The sequence below is a fragment of the Molothrus ater genome, chromosome 9 (assembly GCF_012460135.2).
Source record: "Molothrus ater isolate BHLD 08-10-18 breed brown headed cowbird chromosome 9, BPBGC_Mater_1.1, whole genome shotgun sequence".
Taxonomy (NCBI): Eukaryota; Metazoa; Chordata; class Aves; order Passeriformes; family Icteridae; genus Molothrus; species Molothrus ater.
Window position 1 is genome coordinate 25,047,698 of NC_050486.2, and position 13,770 is coordinate 25,061,467.

General features: G+C 42.7%; 1 protein-coding gene and 1 long non-coding RNA gene across 4 annotated transcripts in view; one reads left to right on the forward strand and one right to left on the reverse strand.

Moving 5' to 3' along the window:
* Positions 1 to 835: 835 nt before the first annotated feature.
* LOC129046760 (uncharacterized) lies at positions 836 to 11,161 on the reverse strand. Of its 3 annotated transcripts, XR_008508515.1 has the most exons (5): positions 11,073 to 11,161; positions 7,590 to 7,705; positions 7,381 to 7,500; positions 3,415 to 3,592; positions 836 to 3,189 (listed from the first exon to the last, which is right to left on the reverse strand). It is a non-coding gene; the product is annotated as an uncharacterized LOC129046760 (long non-coding RNA). The 3 variants fall into 3 exon arrangements; XR_008508514.1 differs by having other exon boundaries at positions 836 to 3,592; positions 7,393 to 7,500; XR_008508513.1 differs by having other exon boundaries at positions 836 to 3,592.
* OSBPL9 (oxysterol binding protein like 9) overlaps positions 11,114 to 13,770 on the forward strand; it is a 57,484-nt gene continuing 54,827 nt past the window's right edge. The window contains 1 exon segment of the mRNA XM_036387485.2: positions 11,114 to 11,224. Coding sequence (XP_036243378.1) covers positions 11,114 to 11,224 — 111 coding nt within the window.

Below are 13,770 nucleotides of genomic sequence, written 5' to 3' on the forward strand. Positions count from 1 at the left end.
GGCGCGGCTCCGCCGCCGCCTCCCGCACCCCCCGGCCGCCCCCCCGCGCCATGATGACTACCCACGCATGCGGATTGCAACCCCGCACCAGTGATATCACTCCGCGCCGACTCATCCAACCACAGCGCTGCTTCCGGGATCAGCCGCACGCATGCGCAGTTCTATTCCATGGTCCGGCGCCACCCCCCACTGCTTTGGCCGCAGCTTTGGTACAGCCCGGTCCCGGTTCCGAGCCGCTGCATGCCGCTGTCCAGCCACAGCCGGCATCCCTGTGCCCTGTCACGCCACTTCCGCCACCACCGGGTCTGTACACGGCACCACAGCAGCCGAAAACTGCGGCGCTTGCATGTATCCTTCCGCGTCTCTCCCTCTGCCGGGCACCGAGAGATCCCCCCCCCCCCCCCCCCCCCCCCCCACCCACGCAGCGCGTAAAACCGATACCTGGTGTGCCTCCGCGTTTTCTCCTTCTACACTCCTAGCACCGAGTGGGACTACTTTGTGTCACGATTCGTCCGCACAGCCACATCCATGCACACAAACCGTGCGACGAGGAGGAGGAGGCTGGAATATGACAGCTGCTTTAATAAATACAAGACAGACAGAGAATAATTTTGCCCCTGCAAATGCCAACCCTTTGATCCAACACAAAAGAATTTCGAAAAAGAACTGTTCCCAAATAGCTCCAGAGTCCCCACAGTGTTTCGGATAGATTTCTCGACCCTAAATGAGACAATAAACCCTGAAAATTCCCCAGCATTAATGCCAAAATTAGAAAACTCACAAAAATATTTTGATAATTTTCAACTAACAGACTGCTGTGAAAAACGGCAATCACTTGTTTTTAATTTTTTTTTAAAGTTTAATAGTAATAAAATGGTTATAAAAATAGTAATACAATTAGAGTAATAATAATTTGGACAATTTGAGTCAGGACAATATGAGACAATAGATACAAAGAGTTACACACAGTCCGGGTACCTTTTTCTGGGCAGCACGAGCCTGAAAAAGGACCCCCGTAAACAAAGGATTAACCCTTAAAAGTAATAGACTGTTGCATATTCATACACTTCATACATGATGCATAAATTCCATTCAAACACAGGATTCTGTCTGGTCAGCGGTCAGCTTCTTCCTTCTAATCCTAACAGCGCCTTCGAGATGGGAAGAAGTTTGTTTCTTCTGATAAGAGGGCAATAAATTCTTTTTCTCTGAAAGATTTAGATGTCCTGTGGCTGGTATCTCGCTGCGAGTCCTTTCTTTAAACTAAAGTCTCTTACATAGCATTGTTTCCATTTTAACAGTTTTTGTAACCTAAAACTATATTTAACACACTACTTAAGAGAATTAATACAGCATTACTTTCTAACACAGCACATATAATATTAATTTCAATATTTGTGAAAAGCCAATCATAAAATGCATGCATTTTTCACAATCCCCACTCTTATTCTTTGTAAATCATTTGGCTTGAGCAATATTTCTTATCTACTTGCATCTTCTGGACTATGCTGGCAAAAAAACCCAGGGGATTACACAAGGAAGAAATATAAAAACAGTTGTAACACATAAAATGAAAGATCTTAATTTCTTCTAACACATTACCCCACCAGCTAGGTTTTAACATTTTTTTCTAATTTTTGGACTGGTACCTGGGTTATTATATGCATATATATTTTTTTCTTCTTTGATTTCTTTTGCTTTTTCTAGAATGACTTTTCTGTGGTCATGAATTTTCAACAATCTGATATATTAAAGTTTTTACAAACACCCCCTTCTTTGGCCAATAAATAGTCTAAAGCCAACCTATTCTGATACCCTACAGTTTTTGTTTGGCTTAGCTGACTTGATATTAACTCTAATGCCTGGGTGGCTCCATTTGCTATCATTTCCATAACTGCTTGGAGTCTTCTAATACGACTCAATCGATAATTTGGGGTCAATACAAGTTAAATTGCTGTGCTGGTTTTATCTTTTTGTTTATTATTTGTTTTTTTACCAAATCTTGTATCTTCAAGATTAAATGTAAAACAAATCCATCTCTCTCCTTTTGGACATTCAATTCCAAATCTATTACCACTTTTTTCTAAGTTTCTTGTAATCCAATCATTTACTCCATTTTGCCTAGAGGTTCTTAATTTGGATGGGTTATAACAGTGGCTGATGACATAGGTGTGTGTAATAAAAGAGGAACTTTGGTTTCTTTCCATGTGATGCTTTCTGTAGCATTTGTGACACGATCTTGCTGGTATCCTGAAAGGGAAAAGACAACAAATGAGTGCCAGAAACAGGAATAACAGAGGTCCAGTATGGTTTATACTCCCACCTCCCAGGCCTGTGAGGTTGCAACCCACAGCAGGTGTATTTGATCTTGGTGGCAAAATACAGAGGCCAATCTGCTCTTGCCCTCTATTTCCTTGTCACTTTCTCTTAACTAAATTCCAGGCAAATTGGTTTTGACACCCTTTAACTGTGGTCTCTTACCGTTCTTCAGGTATCTCTAATTCAACAGGCACTAATAATCCCCATCTACAAAGCTAAGTTATTACTTTAACACTTTTTGCAATTAGAGCATAAATGTTGTGAACCACAATACTAATTATTCTCACAATTCAAGCATTTACTTATAACCCAGCTAGCATGTCCAGTATTGGAATGAATCAAATAAAGTTTACTAATGGAAATGGTAATTCCCCTTCTCCCCTGTACAATTCACAGGCTAAGGTCAGAACACAAAAACAGTCTTGACTCTTCTATCTGGAGTATTCCTCCCCTAAGGAGATGTTTTATTCAGGCAGTGCTTGAAACCAGTGGTATAAGCATTGTCTTACTTCTTAATTCAGTGTTATTCTTTGTACATTTCTTGGATCATTTGGCTTTTTCCAAACTGTTACCACTCAGTCCCCATTGGAAAGTCAGTTTGGTATCACCCAGTTTAAATGTGATAGTCCATTCCTCAGGTTTCTTCACAAGTCCTTTGATTCTGCTGGCATGAATTCACCCTCTTTCCGTGAATCTGATTGTTGCTTCAGTAGTACCTGGATAGGACTTCTTAATAGCATAGTAATAAAAGAAAGATAATACTGCATTAACTTTTACCATTCACTTTGCTTCCAAACTTTCTGGGTTTAGCTAAAAGCTTTTTCCACAGCAGCCTCTTCTTCTTCTTCTTCTATCCAGCTGTGCTAATAGCTGCAGAGGCAAATTCTTCTTTTTGTGAGTTACAGTTAGTTAAATAAGAAAAGCTAGATCAATTTTAACACGAGATGTATCACATCTATTGCTTTTTACTTTTTGGGCAGCATTTAATTGTTTTAGCCTTACAAACCCATTCTTCAGGAGAAAAAAAAAAAAACCAACAACTTATTTTTAACAGCAAACAAAACACACAAAAGAAAAAACCAAAAACCTTCTTACTTAAGAAAAACAAATCACTTTATGAGGTTTGGAGAGTCAGCAATCTCTGCTTTGATTTTATCTTTCAATCTCAAACATCATCTTGGACACTGGGCAGATCCCTCTTGTGACACGATGAATCTGCTGAAAAAAGTGTTGTAATTGACACAACCTGGAGTCTCTGGAAGCTGGACTCCTCCTAAAAAAAATACAAAACAAAATCAGAACAAAACCAGAAATTACAAATTAAAATAATTAAAAAAAACAAACCATTTACTCCCTGGGAGCCTGAAATTTTCTACTGCTGCACCGGACATACAATTTTTCTTCTTTTTCTTCTGTTTACTATATACAGTACAGCAATAGCCAATATCTATGGAAAATGGTAGGAGTGGAAAACGTAGTGACACTGCCCAGGTGGACTTCACAAACTTCCAATGATTTACAGTTCAGAAGTCACCTGAGCTGGAGTTGATTCTTGTGAGTGGCTTTTTTACTTTGGACAGCAGCTTAATGTATCCAGTAATATATCCAAGGCTTTTGTCTTCAGCCTCCCAAGACTGAAACCTCACCAGGGTGTGCCAGGGCTTTCCCTGATCCTTGAACCCTGATCCTGGGTTTTCTTCCAAGCTGATGGAGCTGCAGGAGGTGCTGCTCTGAACTGAAGCCTCACTTCATCTGGAGATCTGATGCAGCTGCATTCTGCACAAGTCTGAGAGTTCACACATAAGTGGAATATTCTCCTGACAGCTCCTGAGAGCTGACACAGTGGCAAAGCACCCATCTGCTTGCACCCATCTGCTTTCTAAATTCTGGTCCAAGTGCACATCATGATTTTTGGGGAGTAATCTGAGTGTGTTCTGCCAACCACTTTTTTTTCTTCTACTAAATTAGTTTTCCCTTTATTTTTTCTTCTCTCATAGAAGAGAGAGAGAGAATTGAGTAGGATGAAAAAAAAATTCTGCATTTTTGCTTTCATCAGAACAAGGAGAAAGCAAGTCCTTTAAGTAGGCATGAAAAAGGACTTTCTCATTCTCAGATAAGAAGAAAAAAAATCTTCTCCAGTTTTTGGTAGGATAAACTTTGCTAGTTTTATCTCTCATCCTTACACAAGAAACAGTAACCCTAAAGAAAAATCTTTTTGCCATCCCAAAATCAGGGCAGTATTAAATGAGGGCTTATACTGTTCATGGACTCCTCCTACACACAAATCCCTGGGAGTGATGCTAGACCTCATGAAAAATTATTTTACCTTATTCCAGAACAAAATGTAGAGAAGACAGAAACTCATTCTACATTGACACAATGGAAACTTAGTTTTAACAGAGACCCTTTTAATACCTCTAGTTATGGAAATTAAATGAGCAATAAAGGCACACATTGTACTTGTGTATTATGATGGATTGCTCAGCTCTAGGTCTCCTTGATTTTACTTTTAGCCTTCCTTTCATCACTTATTTAATACCCGAAAAATTACCAGAGTCAGATGTCTGTTATTAACCTGGACAAAAAACCAAACCAAAACAAAAACCCAAAAAATCAAACCAAACCAAACCCCACCAAACAAACAAACAAACACACACAAAAAACAAACAGGGGGAAAAAAGATAGGGAAATAGATATTTCCCCTCCAGATTTTACCATGACTTTGTACCACTGAGTGTGGATACTGCTCATAACAGCCTAAAAATATGCATATATTTTGGAACCTATCTGTATGTATAAACACCAGTTTTAAATACTGCCTTTGATATTGCTGTATCTATTAATAATAAATAAATACAGTGTATAAAGAAAAACAAACAGTCCTGAATTGAAAATAAACACAGCATATAATCCTTATGAATAGTGACAATAAAATACTAATTTATTCTTACCTTTTCCCTTGCTAAATTTGCTACACATCAAACTCTAAGTCTAAATTTTGTGAGAAGATGATGATAGATGTATTGCATTCTTGCTAAACCAACTACAAAGAACAAGTAACCTTCCCTGAACATATTAATAGGGCAAACACCATGAAAAAAGGGGATGGTGAGAAAGCTTTGGGAAAAGAGATTATACTTCTTTGCCTTTTTGTAGCAGTGGCTGCATACCACAGCTGCAATGAAGGAAACATTCCAGCTGAGCAGCATTCCTCTGTCTCTTTTCAAAGCCCCTGTGGAGGCTAAAGTAGGAATCACTTATTTGCGGTTGAGAAAATAGCAAGGACTTCTGCATTAAATTTTAAATACATTCTGCTCGGAGGATGATAAGATGTTTAAATCAAATAATGAGACATTACCCATCTCAGCAATGCATTAGGAGTATGAAATGGGATTCAGCACGCTGTGAATTCTAAACTCCTGTACTCAGCAAAGAATCACAGACTCACACAATGCCACATTGGAATTACAATATCATCCTCAAGGATACTGTGGTCCATTCTTTCCTGGTGAAAATACAGACAGACAATATGGCCCAGCACCCTATCAACTCTGAATTTTAGAGGTGTCAATGGCCTGTTGATCTCAAGAGAAAATTATGGTATTTTAAGTTTTATAATAAAGTAATACAAAGGTGACAATGAATTGGTCACCAAAATTCATTCCAGCATTTTTCTACTTGCTAGATTGATTTTCAGATTACCAGAGCTCAGCCAACGTAGAGATGGAATATAGCCTGTATAACCATTTCTTCAGTATAAAGGCTAGGTAATTTTAAAAATTATTTTCTATTAGATTTATACTATGTTTAAGTTACAGAATGTGTTAGAAGGTGCTTTCCCCATTTAATTTTTACTGCTATTAATTTCTCTTAGAACACTGAAGATCTCAAGTGTGATCAGGATATGTGGGAGGAATTCTTTGTCCTCTGAGTAAAGTGAGTGCAGAAGATAATCACATTTCTTAACAGCCAAGCCTCTCAACATGCCCAGAAATGTACTTCTTGAAGAGATGTTGAGTCCTGAAGTGTCAATCTACACTCCTGCAACTCCCAGATAACATTATGTCAAACTGTCATGCAAAACCTGAACTTACTCTTAAGAAACCACACCAAAAATTTAGGTTGTGTTACTGTTTCAAAGCTACTCCAATTTATAATGTCCTTAAAATGTGTTTATCTGCAGACCTTGTAACAGGATTTGGCCATTAGGTGAGTCACTGGAGTTGCTTAATGAAGCACCTCCACTCCCTGTTTTTAACACACAGCAACAACATCTGACAAACTGCTCCCGGTCCTGCCAAGGGTCCGTGCCAGCGAGGTGAGTCAGCCGCGTCCTTGCTGCATCATCCCTCTGACAGACAGCGCTACAGGGAGGATTAAATAACTGCACACAGAACAAATCTGACTTTCTGCATAATCTCTATCTTAAATGCAAGACAGAGTCTTCAGCCTTGTCTTAAATGGTGTTGCAGTTTGGCTGAACATATTCCATGGGTTATGGAGAACTGGCTCCAATATTCCAGCGCTCTCCAGTGCAGCTCCAAACACACCGTGGAAGGATGAGATCCTGAACTGCAGGAAGGCAGATCTAATGTCCAAATAGAAAAGCCCCTTCTCTTGTGAACTTCCACCAAACACAGCCATAAGCAATATGCAAAACCAGAACAGGGATTCTGAGACGTGATGACTTGATTCCCATTCAACCTGCTATAATTTGATTTTTTCCAGAATATGCTAATATGGAGTCATTTAGAAGACTCAGAAAGGCCTGCATAACCCTCAATGAAGTTCCTCATCCCCGAGCAATTTAATGAATTTACGACAATTCATTAAAATCAGAGAAAAAACTAGATTAAAATGGACAGAATTGGGAAAATGTATTGCTAATTGCTTTTATTTCATAGAATCATAGAGGAATTGGCAAGAAAGGCCCAAGAGAATTATTTGTTTGCCTCAGAAACTAGCTACTGTCCTCCTTCCACTGTCTTGTTGATTTTTTTCATAAACATTTCTATTAAAACCAGTGACAGTATAATAAATCTATTCAGAAAATCTACTTACAGTGGCACTTACTGTCATGCTTGATTTAATTGTCCTCTTTGAAGAATGACTGCTTGTAGGATGAAGGTGATTCTCTCCCATCTATCTTTCTCTCTGTAATCCCCTAAACCAGACATAATTCTGAAGAAATAAAATAAAAAATGTTTATGCTCTGACAGTGCTCCTATTCTTAGTGTAGTTGGGATGTACATAGAGGGACTAGAAAATACCTGTAAAGGACAGAAGCTGGAGACTGAGGATGACTCAGAATGCTCCATCTTCTACTTGATTGTAGTTTATTACTGCATTTGTTACCCATAAAAAATAAAATGGAAGGAACGTTTCCCTGAAGGTACAAATAAAAGACATTATTTGCTATCAACAAGCGAAAAAAGAATCATCCACTATCAGGCTAAAACATAAATTGTTAATTAGGATTATTACATTATCAGTAATTGACACAGGGAACTTACAGGACAAGCAATACAAAATTAAAGTACCAGCACATTTCTGAAGTTGGAAAAGAAACTGAAACAGAATGTTATTTGTTCTCTTCTCAAATGCCTTCCTTATGTTCCTCAGAACCCCAAGCAATTGCAGCTGTTGGGAGAAGCAAAAGCCACTTTCACTGGTGCCAGTCACACTCCAGACACCCTGAAGGAAACCCACAAGCCACAACTTCATCACTGAGGTTCTTCTGAGTTCAGCCATAACTTCAGCAAAATGACAACAGAAAAGCATTTTCTTCATAAAGAATCAGACTTCCAGTGTTCTCTTGCTTCCATTGTCTACCCTGGTCCTTCACTGGTATTCACTCTGACCAGCAGTGTCTCCCTTTTGGCTAGAAACCACGAAGATTTAAACTGTAATGGGCAAAAATATAATTTACTGGCCATGCTCGGACAAAGAAAAATAACACAGAGGAAATTTTTTAAAGTAGGGTGCAAATTGGATGTCCTGGAAAACACAGGAAGGACTGGGCATATCTGAGGTTTCCCCCTACATTCCTGCTGGGACAGTCTGAGTACCCTGGAGGCCACTTCATGGTCAGGAAATGTGTGTGTGGCTGGGACACTGTGGCAGGATAACAGAACTGAGACCTCTGGGAGGCAAGAGAAAGGTGCTGGACAAGATTTTCAGCTGATGGAGCAGTGCATGAAACAAAGGCAGTACAAGGTAACAGCTGCTGCCTTCAGCCCAGTTCTATTACACCTCTAGTACATTGTTCTCTCAGGTGACAGTAGGTACTAAATGGTACAGAGGGTGACACTCCAGTCTGAGTTGTGTAAAATATGGAGAACATCACAATAAAACTGCCTATAACCACAGAAAATAACAGCTCTTTGTAACTGATCCAGATGGAATTCACACAGAACATGTTAAAGTAAACCAAATCCTTCTATTAAGAAATTACTCCCTAATTTCTATTTTACGCCATTTTTAATTCAAAATAATCAATGCTAATGATTTAAAGTAAAAAGTATATAAAAAAAGATTATGGCACATTGCTGATTTCAGTTTATTGATTTATTTAAATGAACTAAAATGTTTGCATTGATCTTTCAAAAGAATTCAAATAGGCCCCAAGAATCTTTATCAGAAGGATCTAAGTAGTTCATCCTAAACCCTTTGTAGTGCCCTCATGATCCATGCCCAATATAGGGAGTTATCTGACAGACACAGAACATCCTGGCCTGAGAGTGCATAAACCTGTATGATACACCCTGGATGCTCTGTCAGCAGGGTATATCATACAGGTTGATGCACTTCCATTTGCACATTCACAAACTGAAATAAATACATTTGAAAAGACTGCCATTTCAAATGTATTTATTTCAGTTTGTGTGGGGCTTTCTGAAAAACAATGATTCTCTGATCTCTGCCAAATTACTTTAAGAGACTATCCACACTACATTTCTAAAAGAAACCTTGAGCTGAATTCCCCCTTTTATTCCTGTTAACACATTTTTTCCTACTCTAAACTTTTAGCTAAAACGAGATACCTAAAATACCTGTTTTTTTCTGCTGCATGCAAGCCTTTGTCATATTTCCCCACAAAAAAGAGTCAAAGAGAACAAAGAACTGCTAAGATATGCAGTGTGAACTGAAGTTCAGGAAATTCAGCCTCTGGCAAACCAAGGTAAATAAAAAGCTCTTCTGTGGAGAATTTCCTACTGTGGATGCTCTGCCCACACAGAGCTTTTTTGGGGTTAAGCCAAGAGGGGTTTTGTTCCATGAGTTCTTTGCATTGTTTCAACTTCTGTTGCATAATAGAGCCAAAGGAGTGATCTGAGATAATAAAGCTCCAGTCCAGCTACAGCTTTAACTGGCAGCACTAGTAATGTTCTGGCACCATCTGATGTTTTTTGTTTTGCTTGCCTGGGTATAATCTCTAGGCAGCCCCGCTTTGTTTAGTCAGTGAAAATAAAGAACAAAAACAGACTACTAAGGTCATATGCAGCTTGGAAAAAGAAAAAGTTATCTAAATTAACAAGCTGGATTTCAAAATCAGATTGTGCATTAGGCGCCCTAAACTGGTGACTCCACGCATAAATACACCACCAGGTGACTCCGAGGAGTATCAATGCTCCAAATTCCCATTGGTGACAAACTAGTGTATGATGTGACATGTGATATGGGGAGACAATTAGAAATCTGGAATATTTCTTATTTCCTAAAACCAAACACAGTGATTCTTTTTCACTAAAGGGGTAATTTTCTATTAAATTTTGTTTAACTTAGTATAAAGTTGTAGTGTTGTGAGACACTAAACCTGCTTTAGCCCACTGTAAAGGCATTTAAATAGAATAAAAAAGGGCTATAAGGGGGAAAGGAAAAAAAGTTACTAATGAACACGGTAGACTGCATGATAAACACAAACCTCATGGTAAAAACACTACTTCTGCTGCTTTATTGTTGTTCCCTAGGAAGGAACATGAGTATCCCTATGGGTCCTTTGAAGTTTTCATGTTAAAGCACAGCTCAAGTTCTGTACTTATGTCAGAGGAGATCAGTGCCAAAACCATGCCTTATGCTGAACAACAGATTTGCAATTGTTCGTAGCTCCTGGGGAATTCATTCCACATTCTTGGATCAGTCCACAGGAAAGCTGTGCCACATTGAAATCTTAGCTTTTAAAGGTCATCTCGAGTCATGAATGGGTTTTAGACACTGTGGACGTGGAGCGCTTTGAAGAGAAACCCCCTCGGACTCCATTGTTAAGCCCACTTTGGTTTAGATTTAAGGCACTTAAAAAAGCCGAGAGGCAGAGGGACAAGTACACCAGCGAGAGACGCTCAAAGCTTCCAAGCGGTGCCAGGTGTTCTAGAGAGGAACTAAAAGATCCCTAAGTGCTTTAGGGGACAGGATGACGCCCTCCCGCCCTCACGCTCCGCAGGGCCAGCGCGCCGTGCCCTCACGGCACCGCCTCACAGCCCTGCCTCGCGCCTCGCCCTCTGCCTCCCCCGGGGCCGTGAGGAGAAGCCGCGGGGACGGAATCCCTCAGGCAGCGCCCTCAGCGTCCCTACCCCGAGCTCCCTCTCTCCGGAGCCCGGGGCCGCCCCCGCCGAGCTCCGCTCCCCTCACGGCCCCTCCCCGCTGCGCGCGCAAACGCCGCCCCCCGGGGCAGAGTGGCCCCGTGGCCCCTCCCCGTCGCTGCGTGCCCCGCCCCTCCCCGCCCGGCGGCCGCCGAGTCTCTCCCCCGCTCCCCTCACCGAACGCGCGGCGTGCGCGGCGGTGCCGGTCCGGTGCTAAGATGGCGTCTATCATGGAGGGCCCGCTGAGCAAATGGACCAATGTGATGAAGGGCTGGCAGTACCGCTGGTTCGTGCTGGACTACAACGCGGGGCTGCTCTCCTACTACACGGTGAGGGGCGGCGGGCGGGCCGGGCGGGCGAGGAGGCGCCGGGGACCGGCTCAGGCGCAGGGTGGGGGCGGGGAGGGGACTCGGGGCGTGCGGGCGCCCGGGCGGCCAATGGGGAAAGAGGAGGCGGCGGGAGCGACCAATGGGGGACGAGGAGGCGGCGGGATCAGCCAATGGGGCGGCGCTGCGGGGAGATGGAGTGGCGGGGGCGAGGGGCGCTGTTGTTGTTGGCGGCGGGCGGCGCCGCCGGCGGGAGCGGCCGCGGGACCCGCCCGGGCTCTCCCGGCAGCTCCGGGGCCGCGCACCCTCCTCGGGCGGCCCGTGTCCTCCTGTCCCGGAGCCTTGCTCGGTGCTGGCCGAGTCCCGCTGCTCCCCGCCCTGTCCAGCGGGAACTCGCGCTGGCCCCGGTCTGGGGGCTCAGCCCGGCCGGCGGGCGCGGGCGGTGCCGCCTTCTCGGGGCCGTGCGCGCCCCGCGCTTCGTTCCCGCGGCTCTCGGTGCGTTACGGCCGCGCTTGGCGGGCTCGCTGCCGCCCGGCAGGTGCTTCCCGGAGCCGGATCGACTTTCCCGTTTCCGTTCAGGACTTCCCACTTCCCAGCACGAACTTTTTACTGCGGTGTGTTAAGAAACAGTGATGCTTTTCTTAACTTTTTTTTTTCTTCTTTATAACCCCTGACAGATCCTGCCTTACTGGCTTGTTCACCTTCCTTATTCATATTTTTACATAACTTACAAGTATTTTAATGGTAGGAATTAATTTTTTTCAAGGATGCCCCCTGAAATCTGAAGGCTCACTGAGTGAACTGCATCCATGCCCCAAAGTTTTCTTTTTCAAAGTATATCAGGCTGAATAAAACACATACAAAATAAGCCTGCAGTAAGTTGTAATAGATGTACAGCAAATAACTTGACATAACCACATTGTCTGTGAAGCTTTGTTTGTACAGAAGCATTGCATATGAAACTTTTTTTCCTAAATCTGGATTTCCATTATACTGGTAGAAGCAGGGGTAAGGCTCTTGTCACAGAACTGTCACATGCTCTCGATTTTGTTCATGTGGGTTCAAAATCTCACACCTGGGATGTGGATGGAGAAATGGAAGTGCTTTTATAGTTGCTATTTAGTGGCTCTTCAAATGTCAGCTGCTTGACAGAGATGAATTAGTCAGTGTGGTCTAACTAGCAGTCCAAGGTGCAAAGTCATTTAATGCTCAGCTACAGAAATAGAAACATTTGCTGATGACTACTGTGTATAATTATAATTCTGGATATTGCACTGACTTTCATCCTATGGTCTTCAGCTGTTTAGTAGAATTATAGTATTTAATTTTTCCTGTGACTGGGTACCTCTACACGTATGTTACACTTCCATTTTGTATAATTTATTATGTTCTCTGTCAGTATAACAACTTTTAGTTCAAAAATTTAAAACCCCTTTTTTTAACTAGCTATCCTAAAAAGTTCAAGTTGGGTTTAAGGAATAAAATCATGTTCTCTGCTTTATGTGCCTTTACCACTGAGAAGTGGCTGGAGTGAGCATTTCTTTCAGAATGCTTTTCCCATCCATGAGCTCTTTCATTCTCATACCTAAGGCTGTTAGGTGTAATGTAATGCATGTAATGCATATGCATTTGCAAGGTGTTTTATAAAAGCCTTTTACCCAAATTGCCAAATTTCAGTCCTGCTGAAGCCTGCCTGTCACAAGATCTGGTCCTTGGGTGTGCCCTCCTCTCCCTGTGTGCTGGCAGGGCTGCTCCCAGGGCAGCAGGGTCAGCAGGAGCAGCGTTTGAGGGATAACTCAGAGCTTGTCCCAGCTGATCACACCCCTCTCAAGAGCCAGTCCTTCACCTGTGATAGGGTGATAGGGCACTGTTTGCTTCAGCTTCAGTGTTGGAGTACTAACTCCTGACTGGTAGTTGATGAGGCTCATAAAGAGCATTAATTTGAAACGTTGGCAGGTTTGTGATTTTATTTAAATGGGACAATGGCCTGTTGCACTCTGCACAGGCAGCCTCGTGTTGGGAAGGGACCTGTGATCAGGTGCACAGGGCTCCTTCTGCACCAGTTTCAGTCTGGAGCAGTGGAGTTGCCTGGCTGAGTCAGTGTGGCTGCTGTCTGAGCCTGGATCTGGCCCCTCCCAGGAATGTAATGCAGGGCTGGGATAGGATAGGATGGGGTGGTTCCAGCCCGGCTGTCTGGACACACAGCCTGGAAGCAGTTTTGTTGGTACGAGAGATTACGGGTACCTGATCAGCCTGAGCCTGCCCACTGTCTCTCCAGGCTCCTCAGCCTCAGTAAGTTCTGCAGACAGGAGAAACTTTCTCCAGCAGCAGATCCCACAGCCTGTTAACCTTTGGCTGGGCAGCTGTGGAAAACTGCAGGCAAATAACTCCTGATGCAGCTGAAGTTTCCATTAGAGCCTGAGCCACAAACTTCTTCATAGGCGTGTCCTGGCACTCCTGGACTCAACCCTCCCTGGTAGTTACCTAAAATAGACTGCAGAAAAGCACCCTTAATGTGAAATAAACATTCAAACAGAATTAGTGTGCAA